Source organism: Neomonachus schauinslandi, chromosome 6, assembly GCF_002201575.2.
Source record: "Neomonachus schauinslandi chromosome 6, ASM220157v2, whole genome shotgun sequence".
Lineage (NCBI taxonomy): Eukaryota > Metazoa > Chordata > Mammalia > Carnivora > Phocidae > Neomonachus > Neomonachus schauinslandi.
Window position 1 is genome coordinate 140,768,142 of NC_058408.1, and position 23,061 is coordinate 140,791,202.

At 42.4% G+C, this 23,061-nt stretch overlaps 1 protein-coding gene across 4 annotated transcripts in view; it reads right to left on the bottom strand.

The window, feature by feature from the left end:
* Positions 1-23,061, bottom strand: part of SHTN1 (shootin 1) — a 96,296-nt gene that overhangs the window by 14,235 nt on the left and 59,000 nt on the right. For 3 of the 4 annotated variants that reach the window (XM_021699535.1, XM_021699538.1, XM_021699536.1), the window contains 5 exons: positions 22,555-22,637; positions 16,321-16,430; positions 13,118-13,171; positions 7,522-7,642; positions 2,863-3,055 (listed from right to left, as the gene is read on the bottom strand). In XM_021699535.1, coding sequence (XP_021555210.1) covers positions 2,863-3,055; positions 7,522-7,642; positions 13,118-13,171; positions 16,321-16,430; positions 22,555-22,637 — 561 coding nt within the window. The remainder of the gene's footprint in view (positions 1-2,862; positions 3,056-7,521; positions 7,643-13,117; positions 13,172-16,320; positions 16,431-22,554; positions 22,638-23,061) is intronic. The other variant, XM_021699537.2, reaches the window with a different exon arrangement.

Below are 23,061 nucleotides of genomic sequence, written 5' to 3' on the forward strand. Positions count from 1 at the left end.
CCAACCATAGAACACACAAAAATCTCCAATATTTAGCCTGTGCATATGTGGGACTGTTGAATAACAGGGGAAACGCAGGCTAACTGGGTATTCTAATTAACTGACATTCTGCTGTTTTAGTGATACTGAAAATGTACTCATTCATTCATTTATTCAACAAGTATTTACAGAATTCCCAGGATTTTCCCAGGCATTTGAGATACACCAGCGGGCAGACAAAAAAAAACCTCCTACCCTCATGGAGCTTACATTCTAGCAGGGGAGAAGCGGAGGAGGGTGAGGGGAATCAGAGCTTAGGAAAGAGGAATTACAGTTTTAAACAGGGTGGTCAGGGAAGGCCTTATTGAAAAGATGACATTTGAGCAAAGAAAGGACAGAGATGAGATAAATCAGGTGGTCACCGGGGAGGACACAGGAGGCAGAAGGGACAGCAAAAGCAAAGGGCTAGGGTGGAGTGATACCTAGCCAGAGGGGCCAAAGTAGGAAGATGGAGGGTGGGTCAGGGTGGTAGGGACTGGGGTGTGTGTGTGAGTGTGTGTGTGTGTGTGTGTGTGTGTGAGAGAGAGAGAGAGAGAAGAGAGAGAGAAAGTATGTACTAGAGGGTACTGTGACTGTTACCCTCCCTTGACCTTGATTCCCCGTCAAGAGCGGAAAATGCCACTAGGCTGAAACACCATGGTGGTGCAGCCACACATCAAAACAAGGATGAGATCATTAGAGTAGAGACGGTTTTAAAAAGGTAACCGCTTCTCGGCCTTTTGGCTAAGATCAAGTGTAAAAAGCAAAGGTAACATTTTGCTTTACAATCGCTGATCTGATTTCCAAGTGCTTTGACCATCCAGGTTTCTGAGATAAGACAATGTAGTTGCCTCCACCTTACGGCTGGTCTAACAGAGTGAACTTCTTAGAGCCAGCCTCCAAAATAACCCTTCTTGTTCCTGGCAGCCAGACCAGTTTTCAGGGAATCCTGATACATCACAGGAGTTTTAATTTTCAAAGCTTTCATGTAACTATGTTAAGTTAAACTTCTTGTACTCATTTAAAAAAACTAGGTTTAATCATAAATGAACGAAGTGTGGGTGCCTGTCTGGGAAGTGAATAATTACCAGGTACATACACAAAATAACGGGATTCATTTGGATAGTCTAATTATGCATAAGAAACAGATTTTTCAGAAAGGCACTCTTCTTTGCTAAATGACTGTCAATATGAAAATACACAGCATTAGTTATTTCAGCTAAAGAATGTCAAGAACCGAATAATCAAGCATTGGGTTACAAAGTTTAAAAGTTAATAAAGCGGCACCGAGTATTTGTATTAGTGCTTTAAGTAGCTAAATTAAACTGAAATGTGTCTCTTAAGCAGTCATTGAACAAGCAAGACGAGAAATAAATTGAGCTTCACTTAGGCCTTTATGGCACCTAACAACTGTGTCTGTCAACACACGGATCCTTTTCACTGTCAATTCAACACACATTTTGCAGACCTTGGGCCTGCAATTATTTCATTTCCTTTCTTGGAAATGTAATTTCCACTTACTTTTGGAGAATAAAAGACAGACAAAAGGAGGAAGGAGTTGCAGTATTTTCTGATTAAGATTATCTGTATAAAATGGTAAAGGGAAAAAAATCTATACGCGCACACTGAAGCATTTCTCAGCAACTAACCTGTCTCAGCCAAATTGCTTTTGTGTCTGGATATTGGTTCAGATGTAGCCAGACTGTTGATGTCAAATTAGGTGTTAAACAAATTTAAGAGGAAAGATGAAGAATGAATATAGATCATCTTTCTGTTAGAATTGTTCAAATGACTCCAGTCAAAAGAAAGGAAACGCATGACCACAGGGGAAGTGTGCTTTTAATTAAACACAATGAAATGAGATAATACTGTAAATCAGCAAAGAAGGCCATTCATTCCAAAAGAGGGGGAAAAAAAGTTAATAGGGCCAGGGAGAGAAATGCAAGAGCGGAAGAAAATACCAGTTGGCAAAAATAGATCTAAATTGAATTGCAACTTCGTTTTGTCCAGGCTTCACCTTTTAAACTAAGACAGATAGAGCTACAAAAAAAAAGGGTTCTTTCTCTCCTGAGAGAACAGGAAGTCAGAGGTTTTAATTAACCATGATTACAATATTCAGCTGATCTGATTTGTCTCACCTCTTCCTTTTCTTCAAGTGGCAAACCAGCTGACACCCTGGCAAGAGAACTTCAGTAAAACTAGACTAATTTCAAAAAGAGCTTGCCTCTGTTATAAAACAAATTGACCCTCCACCAGATCTGTCTGAAACACATTCAACAGCAAGATTAACTCTTGGACAAAGTGCCACTCTCCCAAAGCAAGTCTTCGGCGAGAACTCTTTTTAAGTAGCATCTCTTCACTCTCAGGAGAGAGCAGTATTAAGGCACATCTTTCACTGAGGACCAGAAAACAAGGTTCTATAAAAATGTCCCCTTCAAAGTACGTTGGAAGATCTAGCGTCTTCTGGAAGATCTGGCATCTTCCTCGATTGCTCATAAATCATTAAGAGGGATGATCCAAGCATTTAATCCTGAAAGAATGATTAAGTGTCTTGTGATGCTGAGTAATTATCATCCAGGTGAATTGTGTGTGTGGAAGAAGAACCTGATTACCAAACCAGTTTAGGGGAAGGAATTCTCTTTACCCGTATCTGCTCTGGATCAGAATAAGAGCTCTAAACTAGGAGCCTAGAATCACAAGCTGGCTCGTCAAACAAAGCAAGAAGAGTAGTTATTGGCTAACCCGATCAAAATCTCTCTGAAGAGGAAGAAAGCAAAGCAACACACAGTTTAGTCATCACAGATTCTTCTACACACTTACTTAGTAAAGAGCATCATTACTTACTGAAATGTAACCTTGGAACTTGTGCATCCTTCCAATTTACACGACCCTTCACCTGGCTCAGGTGTTGGGGGGGACGGGCTGTTGAATTCTGCCTCCAGAGTTTTCTTGTTCAAGGCTGTTTTTGTTACACTGGATACAGAACCCAACACTGGCATGGATTTGGACTCTGAGGTGGCTAATATCCCGGTTGGACCTTAAAACCAAACACATACCTCAAGTTTAATAATTCTGTGCAATGCTTATTAATATGGTACTGAAAAACAGATTAGCCGAAAATCTCTCAGGAAGTGAGAAGGCCAAGTTTTGTTAAAATTTCGAGAGCATGCTAGAAAATGTTCCTATTAGAAATATGCTCTGTTTGGGGGGTACTACTGCTTTTCAGTGCACCAGGACCAAGCTGAGAAATTATGTACAGACCTTTAAGAAAGCACAAAAACCCAGGCCATGGTTCCCTCGCTGACCAGAGTCCTTATTAATACCAGAATTGTGAAAACTCTTTTCTTCTCAGAGCATGGCTTTCTGACAGCCCTACTTGAACCATTTGGCCTCTCAAGAGTTAATTCTTTCCAAAACTCAGCTCTGCGTTTTAAACAGCAAATGGAACAATGTCAAAAGGCTCTTTTTAAAAAGGTTCCTGAAGGCTTCTTAAGCATTAAACAGCTTTTATGAACATTTTCATTTTAATGTGATTGAGAAGTAAGTGGATTTATTTCCTGTTAAAATACAGACACAGGATTCTAAAAATTAAGTGGCAAAGAGTTTGGCTGTTTATCTTTTGGACCTTTCTGCTCTTTGGGATCAGTCTAAATGACTGTAATAGGGCTCGTTACTGAAATTATTGGCGTACCAATCCAAAAATCCCGGGCCCTGAAGCAAAGTTCTTCCGTTACTTGTTTTCTATCTTTAGTCAGAAAGACCTTACCCTAGCCAGCTTTTTCCAAAGCAAGATTCCAATATGTCTTCCTTGAAACCTCAGAAGAAATCTTTGTAAAACATATTTATGTACTAAGTCGTAAATGTGTATGGATAAAATTAAGCTGGGGGACAACCTTGAGAGGTACCACTGTAAAGAGGACAAAACTTGGGAGTCTTATTCCTTCACAAGTGGCAGATCATCTCCTAAAATGGAAAGCACTAGGGGGCACAATCCAAAATGCTAGCTGATCCTTGGTCGTTAATGTTAAACTCTGGCATGTTTTCCTCACATCTGCATGTGAATGTGTCTGACGTATCCCAACCGTATAACCTGTCAGCTCCCAAACTGAAGTTCTGTGATGTGCAAAACCTCCCGAAAGAGGGGAAAGAGGGGCTGGGAAACCATTCTGCCGCTCTGTGGTCCCACCTCCCGTGGCCTCACTCCCTGGGGGAGACACAGACCCCCGCCTCTGGCTCCAGCGGGAAGCAACAGCTCCCAAAACGTCAGTTGCCTTCCTCCTTTATTTCACTTCTAGCAGCTGGGCCGACGAGCCTGTGACATCACTGCATGTCCTGATTCAAAAGACCTTTCCCCTCCCACCTAGGACAAGCCTCCTGGTGTACGGGATGTGGGAATGAAGAGAGAAGAGCCGGAAGATCAAGAAAGATGCTGAAAAAATACGAAGTTGAATTCAATATTTGCTTCTGAGTCGCTCTAGTCTGCCCTTGGGCAGTTGCTGACTACAAAGCTAGGCAGCTTTAAGCAATCCGTCCTTGTAGGAAAGTAGATCTGCTTCTGAAAACACCAACGCCCACTGCCTCTTCTGTAAATGAGGCCCGCTACCAAGGACAGAGAGTGGGTGAGCTGAGCCGAACTCGGATTTTTCTTTCTTTCTTTTTTTTTTTTTATTTATTTATTTGACAGAGACAGACACAGCGAGAGCAGGAACACAAGCACAGGGAGTGGGAGAGGGAGAAGCAGGCTTCCTGCCGAGCAGGGAGCCCGACGTGGGACTCGATCCCAGGACCCTGGGATCATGACCTGAGCCGAAGGCAGTCGCTTAACCAACTGAGCCACCCAGGCGCCCCTATTTCTTTTCGTATGTAAGAAAAATCAGAGTTCGGGGGCACCTGGGTGGCTCAGTCGTTAAGCGTCTGCCTTCGGCTCAGGTCGTGATCCCGGGGTCCTGGGATCGAGCCCCGCATCGGGCTCCCTGCTCGGCGGGAAGCCTGCTTCTCCTTCCCCCTCTCCCGCTCCCCCTGCTTGTGTTCCCTCTCTCGCTGTGTCTGTCAAATAAATAAATAAAATCTTTAAAAAATAAATAAAAATACATAATATTTAAGATTATTATTATTATTGCGTCCTGTTTAAGCTGTCCAGTGTTTTCCAAGAGGTACTTGCTGCTCTTTGAAATGTCAGCTCGGTAGGCCACGAACCGAAAGTATCAGATAGGTCTGATAAGAGAAACTAAAGAGAAAGGTGCTTCACTGGCCCCCGAGGGAGATAGCAACTATCCTGGGATCTGCTGTCTGCAAAGCTCAGGCTGCCCCCGCCTCTCTTACCATGCTTCCTTTCTCCACTCTGTGACCTCACATTAGCTTCCCCATAAGCCTTTGTGTGCAAAAGGAAAAAAATCTCAAGAGACTCAAGTGTACCTGAAGCCATAAACCTATCAAATTCATCTCTGTAATTTGCTCCCACCATGCAGTGCGCAGCTGTGCTAACTTTAGCTTCTTACTCCTTTCCCCTACCCCCCCAACCCTTTCTGGATTTTCACTTTGTCATTCCATGACCCTTATAAAAAGGTTTATTTGGCATATACCTCTAATAGTTCGATGCTAGAAAAACAGTGGTACCATCTAAAAAAAAAAAAAAAAAGTATGATTTCTTTTTCTAGATGATAGAGTTTGTAAATTTGTTTCCTCCTCTCACACTCCCCCCCCCTTTTTTTTTGCTTTGGCTACTAGGGAGCTCAAAAGAAAATTTCTACTCAGTTACAAGTCACTCTCCCCAATATGGTTCCTCTCTACTCTGCCAGAGTTCTTGTTTCTCTATCCAGATACTGATGATTCTATTGACTATATACCTTATTGTAATATCCCTCAAACGATACATTGAATATTTACATATTGTGGGGTATAATAAATAAAATGAAAGATTCTCAACCATGCCTGTACAGTGTGTTCCTTTCTTTCTCCATTCTCTGAAATATTCAAATTCCCATCTTGACTAAAATGAAAATGTTTCCTGGTTTCTCCCATTGAACACCAACTCTGAAATAGTGCTGTACATCTGACCGAGTTCACGAGTGAAGTCAGAATGCTTCCACAGGAACAAAATACAAAATGTAAATGACAGAGAACAAAAATGGGATCCACCAAGTCCTAAACAATAATGATGGCTATATGAAAACTCCAAGGATGAAATGTTGGAAGAAGTGATTGTCACAACAGGAATAATGATTCATTGTGGGGGCTGGTAAATGCTTATAAAGCAATTCTAAGAAAAAAAAAATCTCTTACAGCACAGCTTAATTTTCCTGAGAGGTGGTTATTTTGGGGGGAAAGGAATTCTTCTATGATATTAACAGCAGAATTTCCAGACCAAACTAAAACCTGAATGGCGGATTTTTTTTTTTTAAGAAGAAAACAAAAGTTTCAACTTTTTATAATAAAGGTTTGGCTGCTATTCTGCTGCTTCCAGTACAAAGAACCAATTTACTAAATTGTCAGAGTAAAATCCCTACATGGAAACTAGAGCTTGATTAACAAAAACCCAAATCCCTCCTATTCTAAGCAACTTAAACTTGGTAAACATGACTCAGTGCAAATTTAAATGGACCAACTGGAGTTGACTGAACCGAGTCTAAAAGATTCATCCCATTAGCTACGGTTGCTGGTTAATTTTACTTTGGAGTAGTTTTTCAAAGCCAGCCTCCTGGCCACAAGGGAAAAAGCTCATATGGGTTTCTGCTAATTCCTGTGACCAAGCTGATGGGGAAAAAAACAAAAAACAAAACAGAAGACATACAAAGTTAGTTTTGAGGTCTCATACATGCACATCACGACCCAGTCTCTGAGCTCCAGACTTGCTCAGATGGTTGTTTCTAGCTGGTAACGGAGCTGACATTGCTCATATGCAGAGACAATGAACAGAGTGCATACGAAGGATAAAGACGATGCCTCTGCATTTATAACTGATGCGTAATTCCTACTCTGACTCCTAATCCCTGTGCACTGACTTGGTGCCATGCACACCACTAAGCACTCTCCATACACTGACTTACTCGATCCTTAGAATAATCCGATGAGGCAGTGCTTTTATTACCCTCGTTTCACAGATAAAGAATCTGAGGCACAGAGGGGTTGAGCAATTGAAGGGCAAGCCGCTCGTCAATAGCAGAGCAAGGACTCAAACTCACGCGGTCTGGATCCAGAGCCTGTTCTCGTTGCTACACTACTGTCAGAGCCCATCCTAAGTATCTGTACATGGGGGCATCTTGCCTTAAGCAAGCCCAATCTCTAAAACCTTGATTACCTGCAAATAAATAAACATATCAATAAGCAAAAATATATAATTTCTAATAAGCTACCTATCCATAAGTACCTTTGCCAATCCAATACTTCTCACTCACATTAAAAAAAATTAATAATTATAAAAGATCATTTCATGTTAGAAAGGGACTTAAAGGCAGATGTTTCGGAGAGGAAGAGCAGAACTGCGGAGAATTCAAACCAGCTTACTACTGCTATCTGCTTCTGCTGTCACCTTTCTGCGACGCAAAATCCTTTCTAACTCAGTTTCACTGTTTTCAGTGTCAAGGGATTTTAAGCTTCTTGAACTAGTGGATTTGTTAAGTGTCCCCTAAAGTGAAAACAAAACAAAAACAAAAACAAAAAGGTTAATGTCTTAATACAATATACAAAAGAATATAAAAATCAAACCAGCAAAACATTACCAGAATTTGAATGGAATTAGGAAACAGAATGAATTTGCTATGTATCTATATATATATATTATTTTTTAATGCGTGTACCTTCAACAACACAGTGTTGTATCTTTTAAGAAGATGCTACTGAGAGTGTCAGATGTTAGCTTTCACATCCAGAGAACAGTACAAGAACCCCTCTCAATGAGCTAACTGTGAAACTCAGCAGTGGGAAGGTACCTGCACGTCGATGGTGAAGATTCGGATATATGCTGATCGATCGTGGGGAGAAGAGAAGCATAGAGTGAACTCACCTTCGAAGGTTTTCTTGACACAGCAGCCAAGAGCTACTGAACCCAAATCCTCGTGGGCTGAAAGTGTGTGGCTGAGTCTTCAGAATGACCCAGCTCCCCACCTGGTGGCACCGTGTGGCGGGTGCCACGGGAGGCACAGGGCGCTCTCGTGCAGCCTGGCCAAAGAAGGGCTGCCCCGAGCATCCCCTGACTTCATTGTGAAGGAGGAAGGGTTACGATGACCCAGGGAAGCAAGGAAGGGCCGGCATCGTAATTCCATATTCCTAACAGAGGAGGCAGTGAATGTATTATCCAGGGCCCAGAAGATACTGAAGGAAACAAGAGATGGCATACAGCTGTGCACCTGCTGAATTTGGTACTGACTTTCAAGACAATGGAGGAAGACCCAGGCGGTGGCTCCCGGCCCTGGCTCCTCTGGGAAGCCTGTTATGGAGGGAGAACTATGGCTTTCTATCTCCCAGGACCAGTCAAGTGTGTGTATAGAACGCTGGGTGACACACTTCTCATCCTGTATGTAAGGATTCAGCACTGCACCATTACCAGGGGTCCAGTTTTCTTTCATAAGAAATGCCCACTATTTCTTTGAAATGGCCTTCCTTAGCTGGGCTACGTGCTTGGGGAGGGGGGAAGCCAGGAGATCCACAATCTCTGGATCTCAGCAAATCAGAACCTCAAGTCTGGCATAACTTGCCAGACTTCATGCCACAGTCAGAGGCAGCTTCTGTCCCCCAAGGCCAACAACCAGGCCAGCCTTCCCACCTCAGCTCACTATGGGTTTGCCTTAATCCTGCTCCTCCCTCCCCTGCCAACTTCCTGAAGGACTCTAAGAATTCTACTGGCTAAAAATGGTAACTCATGTTTCTTCTTTAGCCTATAAAACAAAAAAAAAATAGCTTGTAATATTAGGTAGTTACAAATCTCACATGATATAGGTTATTATGTTTTGTTTAGAAAGGCTTCTTCCCTAACTGGGTAAAGGCTTTGAGAAACAGCCTGTGGGGATGGGGCAGGGGAGGGGATTGACTAACAAGATTAGGAGATTTTATTCTTTTGCTATTAGCTACCCAGCTAAGATCAATGTGTAAAATACGTAGATAAGGCTCATACTGTAATCAAGCATATGATACTCCACTCCCCAAGTATCTCTTTCTGCTTTTCATTTATTGCAAAAATTCATAAAATATATTCAAAGGAAAATCACATTACATGTAACATATGTAAAATAATAGCTTATTTTATAACTTAAAAAATTGGATGATGTGGTTTATTTGACAGTTAATGCAGATCCTTACCTACTCATCAAGGACTTAAATACTAAAATAGGATCAAGACTGATAAGATAAAGAAAACAGAACTAAGCCAATTAAGACAAATTTGAAAAAATGTATTAGAAAAACTATTCCCCAAATCATGTGTTTGCAATTTTTAAAACTTACCAGCTGTATCATTTGTAAACAGGTATTTGAAAAATGTAAGGCCACTGCTGTTACCTGAAACTATTACATTGCTTGAATGTCAAGAACATTCTTTGATTTTTCCCAACGGCTGGAGTTAATTCAAGAAAGAGATCTGTGTCTGTACACATACACCTTGCAAGGATATCTTTTAAGGAAGAATTTCTCTCTCACCATAACCTCAACTTTTCACTTGAATAACAGCATTCATTCCCCCACATTCTGAGGGTGCTGAGCCACCCTCTCATCACACCTGATACTGAACGATTCCGTTTTCCAAGTTCTAATCTTTGAATCTCAAACTTTTTTTCTCCAACCATTGACTGATGTGACCGATTCAGCTAATACATGAGTAAACTTTAAATATGCAGGCACTTACGGAGAAAAGAAAGATTTCTACATGACGCTCAGTTGAAATGATCAAGGAGCTCAGCTGATAAAGTACCAAGACTGTCTAAATTGTCTATTTATGTATTAGTCATAAAGTCTGAGGATCAGAAATTCACTTAGAAGGCATGCGGTACACAGAATTCCTTCACTTTACAGAGAAGAGAATTCAAACTCAGTGAGCCTTGGGGTTTGGGCTGGGCCCCACAGTAAGTCAGTGACAGGGCTGGACTTGAACATAGCTCTTCTGATTCCCAAACCACTGTTCAATCTCAGTCCCCATGGCGGTTAAACGTTCGTAACACCAACTGATCTGTCGGTGGCAAAACCAACTATTCGATGATTCCCTCTGAAAAACTGAAGATGTTCGGGAAAAACCTAAAAGAGAATTTCTTAGAGGTTGTTTTTATTTGATTTAGAGGCAAATGAACTTTAAAGAGACTTCTAGATTAATTCGTATGGATTTATTCTTCAGAAATCGCTGTTCCCACTTAGAGTGACTTTACATGACTGGGGTGATTTGGGAAGTCTCCAAAACCTCCAAAAAAACCCTTGTGTGACTATGAGAAATAAACTGCAAGTTTGTTAAATCTACAAAACTTACAGCTTCTAAAAATTCAGTGTACACAGGCTTGGAAAAATAAGTTCAGTTGACACTGAAACTACAGCAATTGGCTTGGAAAGTGTCCACATCCAAACAGAGCGAGATTTTCCAAACCCCAAGCCAGAGATGTGTTTCTACTTGTGGGCTAACTTTCAGCAAAAGGCCCAGTCTCCAAGTGGTGACGTCCCTACAACTCAGGTCACATCTGACTTCAGCAAAAACACCAGTTTCTGCTTGTTTTCCTGGTTTCTGTTCTACAGTAGAACTGAACATGAGGTTTCTTGGGTTTCTTGGCCTCTCTCAGCACAGATGCTGGCTCTCCATCACAGTGCACCTCTGGCAGGCTGTCCATGCTCATGTGCTCTGCTGGGACTAACTCTGACAACCCTAACAGTCTGCGTGCCAGCAAGAAGCACCAATAAAGGCCCACCGAAGAGGGGCTTCCTTTCTCTCTCTCACAAGGAGTTATATGGCTTCTTGGCCCCAAGTGACTGGGGGTTCCAAATGATCCATCATCCCTCAAAGGGTACTTCTACAGGGGTACTGGAGAGTTGCCATTTGGCAAAGAAGAGTAGGGGACAGCACCATGAGTTCCACTTTTTATTTTTATTTTTATTTATTTATTTATTTATTTTTTAAAGATTTTATTTGAGACAGAGAGAATGAGAGAGACAGAGAGCACATGAGAGGCGGGAGGGTCAGAGGGAGAAGCAGGCTCCCTGCCGAGCAGGGAGCCCGATGCGGGACTCGATCCAGGGACTCCAGGATCATGACCTGAGCCAAAGGCAGTCGCTTAACCAACTGAGCCACCCAGGCGCCCGAGTTCCACTTTTTAAAAACACTTAATGCAAAGATATAATACTGCCAGAATAATAGCTATTAGGAATACCTTAATGCCAGACAAGGTACAGAAATCTAATGATAAATCCAGAGTGAGGAGGATGGGGGCAATTTGCAGAAAAGAAAGAAATTCTGACAATTTTTTAAATTTGTAAACTATTTCCCAAAAATCTACGCTGCAAATTTCTCTCCTTGAAGTGGCACAAAATTATACTGAATATGACTGGATAGTGAACGTGATCTTTAAGAACAACACTATAATTCAGTAAACTTGTTACCATCCAGCATTATCAGGGAGTGGGATATCTTGGCTAATCAAGTATCATCTGTATCTTAGATGTCCGATTGTTCAAGTAAGCCTAATTTTAAATAGTCAACCTCAGTGTACTCTTTCACTAATGATCAGAACTCTACTCTGGGGCATCTTCATGAAGAGGAATTAGCATCCTGATGTGCAAGACGACAAAAGAACCCCACACAGGGAGTTCTCACTGGATAACAAGGTTTTCTCTTCAAAGAATCCATTAGATAATAACCACATACTTTTTCAATGGTCATCATCCTTTATTCCGTAGGTGGACCACCACTGTGAGCCAGGCTATACCTCTCTTTAGGACTAATTCCACTCACCTAAACCTAAAGCAAACTAATTAAGCCACTCTGAGTTCAGTCTGCTGTTTCATGCTTGATGAAAATAATTTTGTTTACCACAATTATGTGGATGTCTACATGCAATGCATAATTAACACCGTAACAACAAACACGAGGGTACTAGTTCTGTACCTCCGCCCCCACATTTGGTGACTTACTGTGCATAATAACTGGTATTGAGACCGTAACAGGATCTGAGACTAGAGCTCTTAGTACCTGAAACATTTTCTAAGTGAGGCATTTGTCTCTGACGGCAACTTTCGGACAAGCCAGGACCCACTCATTCTGTTGGCAAAAGCTCATAGTTTGCAAGGAGAAAAAATAGCTGGAGACGGGCATTAGGCCTGTTCTGCAACGGATAGGAGTTACCTTTAGAAAATGAAATGAGTAATGGGGCGCCTGGGTGGCGCCGTCGGTTGAGCACCCGACTTAGTTTTGGCTCTGGTCCGTGATCTCAGGGTCGTGAGATGGAGCCCCACCTTGTGTTCCGTGCTCAGCAGGGAGCATGCCTGACATTCTCTCTCTCTCCTTCTCCCTCTGCTCCTCCCCCTCCCCATGCTCGCTCCCTCTCTCTAAAATAAATGAATAAATCTTTAAAAAAGAAAAAAGAAAATGAAATCAGTAACATAAAGACAGGGACTTTTATCTTATTCTCCAATTTATCATCAAATAATTTTTTAAACTATGAGGAGAAGCAGACTGTGACCCTGATTCCTGATACTAACATATTTGGGTAGGAGCTCAGATTGACATTTTGGCACCAAGAGTTCTACTTCTGCGCCCCCAAATCAAGCGCTATCCGTGTACTATACTCTACTGTGTTTCCATTCTGGCCAAGCACGCCCTCATCCTCAGATCTGGTCACTCTGTCTTGAAGCTGTCAGGCAAGGACTGGAGGGCAAGAACGGGAAATAACGAATTTTATGAAAGTGTAACCATTCTTCTAGAATAGAAACAGCAGAGTATTGATGCATGACACATGTTAACATGCCCGATGGAGGAGTCCACGGCACAATCAAGAGGAACTACCCCCAAAGAACTGAGGATTACTGTGAACAAAAATAAAACCTATCAAAACCAATTATTCATAAAAATAGATTTGAAAATATTCTCCTTTCAGTTTCCCATAAACTAAATAATAAAACCGAGATCCATTCTTACCAGTATGCCTTTGAGCTCATTCACAGCACTCTCAGAGCCTTTTGAAGATTCTGGCTACAATTTTAAAAAGAAAGCACAATTAATAATACTAATAATACTAAACAGAGATATTTACATGGCAAAGTATTGGCAGCTTCTAGTGACTATTTTTTTAAAAAATCAGGTCTATGTCTTACAGTTAGGAAAAAAGATTAGACAGGTTAGTGCTCCTAAGTAGCAGCAATACAGAAAATTAGGGGAAGTAGTCAGAGCAAGAGGACTCAAGCTCCCATCTTCTAAAGGCCATTTTGTCACTTCTTGTTATCATCATACAGAGAAAAGGTTTGGTAAACACCAGACTTCAAGGATTCAATTTCAAATATTCAGAACTTTTTACAATAAGCATGGCTGGCCTGGCGCCCGCGAGCGAGGGACGGGAGGGAAGGCAGCAGCACGGGGCAGGTGGCAAGCGACCGGGCAGAAACCTCTCTCAGCTCCGGTAGCTCCAGGGGACTGGCGCGTCTGGTTTCAGGAATTTCACAACAGCACTGAGTCGGGAGCAGGGGTCAGCAAAGAGCCTGGCTTCACAGGAGAATGTTAGCATCACTGGCCACCGAAGCGGTAAGAGGGGCCTCAGAGGGCGCACAGTGCAATCCCTCCGTCTTACTTGTGAGGAAAGGTACACCTTGAGAAAGGTTGTATTTGAGTCTTGATGACAAACCCAGTTGGAATCTGGCGTCTGGCTATGCCATGAACAAAATAACTTGAAATGAAGTTCTGGGGAATACTCGCCTACCCCACAATACCTGAGAGTCTCTATGGATCCCTCGGCTAACTTAGTGCAGGAAAATCTAGCACGAGGTTCTCAAAAGACCTCTGATCTCCCCCGTACCACCTCCTTTCACAAAGGACATAGATGGAGGGAGAATCTGCAGGGAACTCCCTGGCCTCTCATTCCTGGAAGAGGCAAAGCTAATTTCTCTCTCATCGAGAGATGGAAAGTGATCAATAGCGACCTATAACCCTTTCCTCTCAAAAGCTAATAAAAGAATAAGATCCCGTTCCCATTTTTTTTTAATGGACGTGAGAGAAACAGGGAGAAAGGGAGCAAGAGAGGGAGAGAGGCAGAGAGAGAGGGGGTTGGGGAGGGAGAGAGATCTGCCGCTCAGGTACAAACTGGACGGAGACATTCCACTTTCACAGTCTACGCTTTCTGGGAAACACGCGTGCCATCTGCGCCAGTCACAGGTGCCCGTCACAGGTGCCAGTCCAAAGCTCCAAGACACTAATCTCAACCACAACAGTAGCCACGACGACATCCAGGAATTTAGAAAATATGCGGTTAAATTAGCGTTCTCCAGGCAGGCCTGACTTGTGCAGGTACACTGTGCGGGGGACGAGCTGTGACATTTGAGCAAGCGCCCAGGCTCCAGGCCACTCAGTGCCCCCACACCACCGCCTCCGGACTGCTGGCGCCTCCTACAGGCCGGAGCCTGTGACCTCGGCAGGAAAGCACTGCTGTCCTGCGCCGGGGAGTCTGGTAGCGCGTGCAGTGACCACTTGTTCCAAGGTTACTGAGCGGGTCATTCAGCACTACCTCTACATGGTTGCGTGGTTACCCGTGAAATACCCAGTCGTCCACTGCTCCTTGTTCAGCTGTTCTCCAGCTCTGAACTGACATTAAATAACGTGTAACTGTTGGAAGAGTCATGGCAAGAAGGAAGAAGGACAAAGTGATCCTCTGAAAAGGAAAGTACATACAGAACACTGATTGCTTAGGATTTAACAGGTTTTCAACACTTCTCTCTCTGAACTAATTTTGCTTCTCCGTGACGTCGCATTTTTCTCTAGTCTGTTGGTCTGGCTGATTCATTCCGAAACAGCTGTGACACGAGAGTCTTAAAAATGTATTCACGTCAAAGATTCCACTGAGATCCCCCGTTTTTAAGTGTTCTCACACTATTGTCCACTTGAGCCTGACAACAACCCTGTGAGTGGGAGAGGGCCGGCACTCTGCGCATTCTGGGGAGAGAAGAGCCTGGGATGCGGGGGAGTGAGGGGGGTAGCATCTGGCCCCAGCTCCATCAGCAGTGAGCTTCAGGTGCCAGACACCGACAACACGCGGGCCAGACTGAGGGTGCTCCATCCCTCACCTGGAAAGCTGCTCCCTGAGCACTCGCGCCGACCAGCACTCCATGCGGCCGCGAGAGCTTCCATTTCACTGTACATCAATCTACTCTTGCAGCTGGGTATTCTTTCCCTCGTTCCAACCCCCTTTCCACGGGCAGCCCCCGCCCACGACAACTCCTGCCCTGCCCGGCCACCTCGCCTGCCGGTGACCAAGTGGTGACTTTTAAAGTCCAGCAAAATTTGTACTTAATAGTCATGATACTTGGGGCCCCTGAAGCAGGTGAAGAGGAGCATCCATGAGAGTAAGAAAGAACATTAAAGTTTGGTTCAGAAAAAGAAGAAAGAGGACCCCTCCGTTGAGGCTTTAAGACAGGGAGGAAACAAACAAAAAAACCCACTTTTCAAGACAAATATCAAAAACCCTATTGTTGGTCTATTTCAATGTGACACACCTACGAGATAAGGGAGAACTAGGCTCTAGGCGCTTCGGTAGATCTTGGTGTTCACTGCCGCGGCAGCTGATGATGTATATATACAAAACGTTCTCCTTGAAGTGGCCTGGACCAGGTTTGTAAAATTAATGAGATCATACGAACCTATTTTTCAAAAGTTGTCTTAAGTCCGTTCTGACACTATCAGACGATGCCACCTGCCCACCCGGCCCCCCTCCCCTCACACAGAAACAGAAGCCTCAGGAAGGGCAAGGATTTGTTGCCTCTTTTGTTTCCTGCTTTATCCCCAGGGCCTAATACAGTACCAGGCACACAGGAGATACTCAATCCATACTTGTTGAATTACACAAAAGGAATTAAAGAAAAGAAAGGGTATGATCATTATTTGTTCGGTGTAGCAGTTCATATCAAGCAGAGGACAGCGCCTGCAACAACAGGACTTTCTTTCTATAGGGCTTTAGGTTAACTGCGGCTCAAACAGGAGTCCTGAAACATGCCTGTATAAGAGTAGAGGCTTTTATGACACATTAGCCTTATCCTAAGATTTCACAGTCAGCCCTGATGTCGCTTTCATCAAATTTCAAACTTTTACACTTGAAAAAGGAAGCATCACAGGAGGGGCGACATTTAGTCATTCCATACCTTTGCCTTCGGTCTAGCTGTCTGATTAACGGGTCTAAGATGAACTCCCTTTTTAATTCTATCCATCATCTCTTCAACTGCTTGCCTCTTCAGATCCGTGACTTCTTCAGCTATCAAAGAACACACACAGAAATCATCTTATGTTACAAGAAAACAGCTACTTTCTATTCCGATGCACTTTGTAATTAGGCACAGCCGCTTTTCAGACAGAATCGTAAGACATCGCAAAACAATTTACTGAGGTTAACAGCTACCAGGTAGCCACAATTTTTTTTATTAAAAGAATCTTTTAATAAAAGACCTGTTTTTTTAAAAAATTAGAGTTATAGGGGTGCCCAGGTGGCTCAGTCGGTGAAGCGTCCTACTCTTAATCTCAGCTCAGGTCCTGAGTTCAAGCTCCATGTTGGGCTCCACTTAAATAAAATAAAATAAAAATAAAAATTAGAGTCATAAAATTTAAGCTCTAATTTGTAGCCTGGAAATCAATATTGGCTCATCTCTGTTAAACAATTAAAGTGGATTCGGTTCCATTTGTCAGCATAATGACAGGCCTGAATTTCTCCAGCTTTCTACCTAACCCCAAATATTCATTCATCTTTGCCTCAGAGATGTTTTTATAACATCCTATGTCAAAGAAATCATCCCAAAGAAGGCATAACTATCAAAAAGCCCATTTGAAAATAAAAGATAAAAAAGATCTGTTAACATGTTGGAAGAAATACACAGACAGAAGATGAACAGCAGATACGTGAAATCTATTTTTAAATTGCCATCTTTTGTTTAGGAATCACAATGGAAGGAAACATTTAAGTAAACCTTTTTCAAGTCTTTTTAAATTGTCAATGTTAAAAGAAAACATGCACCCAGAAAGGATTGCAATTAAGTAATTAAATTTGATTAAAAAAATTTCAACTGTCCATTGTTTAACCTTTGCACTAATTTTGCCACAAAAACAATAATGCTGTTGAAATATACATGAATTAGATGAATGTAGCTGAGATGGGCTTAAAGCTATTGATCAGAATAATGAAATTTGTCTACTGCACAATAGCTTGACCAAAGGCCCTCAATCGTTTCTGGAACGTTGATCACCATTAATGCCATTCTAGATGTCATGTTTACATCCGTCTCATTCACTGCAACCAATATATTTAAGTTTAAATACCTCATGAAGACCTTCCTCTTAAGCCGTTTAGCGTACTCTACAATGTGGGGCATATGGTAGGCACTCAGCAAGCATCCACCTGCTGACTGACTTGTTAAACTTTTGGCTTTATATGGCTGTTAATATTTTTGCTATTTGAGCAGAAACAGCTGAAGTCCAAAAGGACAGTTTCTAAATGGAGGCCATCACAACAGTGTCCCCAAGCCAAGGGACAGGAGTGTCAGGCTTTGCACTAATGAGGCTTATGACATCGTGGCTTCTTTTTCTGCCACGTGGACGTCACGCTAACACTGAGTGGCTATTCTTCTTACGTTATGCCTCAGGGAGCAACCAGAAGAATCCAGAAGGTTCCACCATCCTCACCTTGACAACACCACAGTGATGGGATCACTGCTATACTCACTGTACAACCCAAGTCTTCCGATACAGTCTTAACTTCAGAGAGGGTCCTGTCATCTTCATGGGCCATTGAAATGTGGGGAATGGAAAGTTCTCAATACCCAAACAGCATTTTTCAGATCCAGATGGCAAGAAAGCATCTTTTGCCAGGCAACGTGGGAAACATGGCACCGAAGTCAGAACTCACCCACCAGTAAATGAAAGAAAGCAAAACTGTGGGTTGATCAACTCTGTGCCCTTAAGTAGCATTTTCTTGGGTAGCTTCTGCAGATGGCTCCCAAACATCGAGGAGACAGACAAGAAAATTACTATGGAGAGATATTCATTCATTCATTCATTCACTCAATCGCTCACTCACTCATTCAATATCTGAATACCTATCATGCACAACGTGGTGCTTGTGCTGACCCTACTCAAAGTCAGGGGAGATAAAACCCAGATCTGCCAGGTGCAGGTATGGTAAGGGTATGGAATTCGTTCCTGAGAATTTTTTTTTTTTAAATCCTAAAAAAAAAAACATTTGATTTTTCAGAAAGCCTGCCATTTTGAGTGAGACTTGAGAAGAGCTGCATGGCAACAGGAACAAGGCCGACAAACAGATTAGCGCTCTGTAAGGAAGGACTGAAACCCAATTAAATGCACCATACAAAAACTAATTAAGGCAGACAGATGGAGAATTATGGTCGACACCATTCAAATCTGCTGCAGCATCTAACATAACAGGAATTTAAAGTAGTTTCTTATTTTTGCTTGCCAGAATCATAGTGATAATTCAGAGAAGTACCACTATCTGTATTGTGTACAGATTATAAACCAGGCTCTAATTTCTTAGTCTTTTCCAAATGTAAAGGCTTAACTGGTCTTAAGGAAAAGAAATCACTCTTATCAGATTCCCTACGTGGGCACAATACAAGGGCAATGCTAGGTTAGCTACACAAGCTTTCGCTCTCACCGACCCTGTTTTTGAACTAGCAAAAAGCAATCTATGCGAACTTCTAAACTATTAAGCAGTTCTAATAAATCTGCAAGGATCACCTACAGAGAGCTCATGGCATGTTTTGTAATTCTTTTTGCGATCACGCAGTTAGTAATTGTCTCACAAAAGCCTGTAATCAGAAGGACAATGGAAATATGCAGGATACTGGAGATTAAAGAAAAGGGACAAATGAAGACAACAGGTCTAATGTCACTGAACTGCCACAGGAAAATCAAATCAAATGTTCTTTGAGTTAGTGCTTCAAGGTCAGTCTTAGATCAGAAAGCTACATGTAATTAATTGAGGCTTAAATTTTAAGACCCACTTGAAAAGTAAGTTCGTTCCTCAAAGACCCACAGACAAAACCATCACCTTGTTGCTCAATAAAGCCTTTTGTTATTACCTAGAAGAAACGAAAATGAATTTCTAAGTTCCACAGGATTACTTTTCTCTTTCATTAACATTTTTAAAAAGGCGTTTAAAAAGAATCTTATGCCACCATGATGTACAAAATTTCTAAAGAACACATCATGGTTGAGTAAGTTTGAATTTGACCTAAGGTCATAAAGTTAAGGATATTTCCTTAACTACAATGATCACAAGAGCCTGCTGAATGAGGACTTCTGCCCCTCAAAGGGTGGTTGGAAGCCTGTCTTTCTTTTGTTTTTTTTTAAGCGAACATTTTGAGTATCTGAGTATATGCTGGGTACTAAGCTAAATACTTCACATGTTAGGAGACTCATTAATTCTCACAACCACCCTATGAAATAGGGATTATGATTATCCCCACTCAGCAGGTTAGCAAACTGAGGTAAGAAAATGTCAACATATTAATGACCTAAATATTCCATAAACAGCAAGCATATCTCTAAAATCTCAGAACTTGTCCAATACATGCATGTTTATCAAAATTAGAGTTGTTAATTTAAAATTTGTTAATTATTTCTTACATTTAGACCTTAAAACTACGTCTAAAATATTCCACAGACCTTCCCCTACAATTACGCTTTTTAAGAGCCATACCCTAGCAATAAAAGTTTCTTCATTCATCAGCTCTGAGAAGCACACCAACTGGCTAGTGAAAGCCATCATAAGATGCTAACAAAAAATAATACTGTGATAGCAAGACTGGTCCCTACTTATAAATGTAAACTCTAAAGTGTCACAGACAACCCCAATGTTTGATGCTCTGCATTCATTCATCATGCATTTAATTATTGTTGATTTACTCATTCAACAACTATTTTTAGTGTGAACTGTTAATAAGACACTATAAATAACTACCCTGCCAGACAGAGAGAGGCTGCAACCATGTCTGTCTACGGTCCATATCATTTAAGGCAGTATAGTTTTAGGGTGGCTTCAGTTTCAAGTCCCATGAGTGACTTCTGTACCAGTAACTCTACTTAAACATCCCAGGTAACAACCCAATAGCTCAGGAATGAGGGAGAGAACACTGCCCCATATCATGAATCGTAAATGAAACATCACTTTCATAAGGAAAACTATATGGTTTCTAACACTGGGGTTAATAAGCTTAGAATACTTTTTTTTAAAACTTAAGGGTGCTGTCGAGGTTGACAAGCTAATAATGTCATTTACTTAGAAGGGGATATCATTTTATTTTGACTGCCCTCCTGACCCTCTAAGCTTTACCGATTGTCCCAAAACAAGATTGAAACAAACAAAATTTTAAGTTTAATTAGAGTGTCAGGAAGGCTTATAGCAGTAACACAGGCTCAGGGCTACCCTGCCAATCGCCAAAGACAAGACTTCTGAATCCTACAACGCCTTGTGACAAGCAGAATGGCCTTTTCAGCAGTACTATGAGAGGAATAGGTTCCAAAGGGTTGTAGGAGGCAGGCACCAAAAGTCAATTTATACAGATGAAATCAACTAGCTTTCATCTGTAACGGTGCTGAGAGTTTCTGGCAAAGAAGGATAGGGCTAGGTCTAAACTTGGATTCACTGAAGGTGTATGCAAGCTGCGGGAGATTTACAGGCAGGAGTAAGCCCTCAAAGAGCTTGCAATCGGTTCCAGGGGAGAGACGTGGAAATAACCCCAAACACCACATCAGAGGCTGGGGGGATGGAACATTATAAAATCTGAAGCAAAATGCTACCGCAACACACAGCAATGAGCCAATACTAAGGAGCTAACCCTCAGAAACAAGAGGAAGTGGAGGGCAGAGCCTGGAACCTACACAGGAGCCGTGGAATCAGAGCCCCCTGCCCGGGAAAGCTCTGAGCAGAGGAAAGGCAGCAGAACAATTCTGGAATGAGGACACATAGAGCAAGTGCATAGGGGGCTTTGAGGTCATGGTCCAGCCACAAGGTAGAGCAGACGTACAGAACTGAGGCTGAAGTAACATCAGAAAACCACCGCTAAGCAGCCTACAGGGTTTGGACTCTATTGTGATGCAGTGAGAACACAGCAACGTCACAGGACGTGGGACATCGATCTGAGAACGTCACCCTGCCAATGGTAGGAAAGTGGCTGGACCGGATCGATGAACCTGGGGCAGGAAAAGGGGGCCAAGAAGTCCACACCAGACTGGGCTTGAACCAGGCAAATCCGCCATGCTTTGTAACTAACAGGTGCTGAGCAAACATGTTGAGTTGAATGTGGGTTCTACTGGTCTACCCGCAGCTCTGTGAGCCAGCCCTACTCCTGGCTGCCAATGCCTCTGCTCAGTGTAAAGCCTTCTCCCTCCACTTCCATCAGTTCACGTTATCCTCAACTTCTCCCCTCTCCAGCGAGTCAGACTCCTGTGAATTGCACCTCCCGGAGCTGCTCCTGGATTTATCCACTTTTTTCTGTCTCCACTGCTACCACCCTCGTCTGAGCAATGTGCATCTGAATGACGGACAGCCACCCCCATCCCCTCTCATTCCTCTGCAGTCTGCTCCCTGTCTTCTCCCTGCAAACAGTGTGATTGCTTTAAAAAGACAAACCTCACCATGTCACACCCCTACTTAAAACTTCTCCTGCCCTTAGGATACATTTCAAAATCTTGACCACAGCCTTCAGAATCTGGCTCAGACTCCCTCTCTTGCACCCCATGTTCCAGTAAATACCAACCTCTGTTCAGTTTCCTAATGTGCCAAGCTCCTTCCCCACTCTGGACCTTTGATTCGGTTGCCCCTCTATGGGAACTACTTTTATTCTGAATACCCCCATCCTGACTTCCTAAATCCAAACTACTCGCCTTAAGCATCTCTTCCTGATACCAGCAGTCCCTCTCCTTCCTCTCTTAGAAATGTGTGCTCTTCCTCCAGGTAATCGCCCTTATTTACTTCCTGCCTCCCCCTCTCATGTCACTTCTATGTCTTCTGTCTCCAACACGCAGCACGAGACCAGTACATAGCAGGTGCTTGATCAAGTCTCAGTTCACTTGCTATCAACTCTAAAAAGTCTTTCCCCAAACCCCTCACCTGAAATCACTCCCTCTCTTTCCTTTACACCTCCTCCTGGAGAGAACCTCAACCTGTAAAGAAGACATATCCCAGCAGACCGCACATTACAGGGGACCTGCTGTAGACAAGGACTGTTACCTTGTTCCTTCTTATCAGCTGCTAGGTTCACATTTCTCCCCAGATAATCTGTTCACAGTCAAAGAACTCAAAGACTGTGTGTGTTGTTGAAAACCTGGGATGAAACCACTGAAAGTAAACCAAAGGGGGTGAAAATTACTTGTTTCTGGTTGAGCTGCCTTTTCTTTCTTAGCACCACCGCCGCTGGGATGGGATCGCTTCCGGATCATGGACATGAGGGATCTTTGGGAGAAAGAAAAAGAATGACAGGAGATTACTGGACACCTGACGATTCAAGAAATAAAATGTACTGATTCAAAATAATCAGTAAAAATCCAATTCTTCTCTAGGTGCATAAATGGATAGCTAGAATTTAGGAGTCTACTTTCCACTTTTAATAAATTATTGAACTTTTCAGCACTTTAATGAAGAGAAAGAGGTCTCATCCCTTTCTGCATGGAACCAAACTCATTACTCTAAGAAGGGAGCCACTATAATTACCATTACAATACTGGGCAAAGTAAAACAGAAAAAAAAGCCAATATCCATACCTACAATTCAGAAACAGCTATCTATGTAATACTTTCGAGGGAGAGGGAAAAATCAAAGAATTAGGGGATGTTTTCACCTGTGAAATATGGGCATAAAACATCTGAATCTGAGTGAC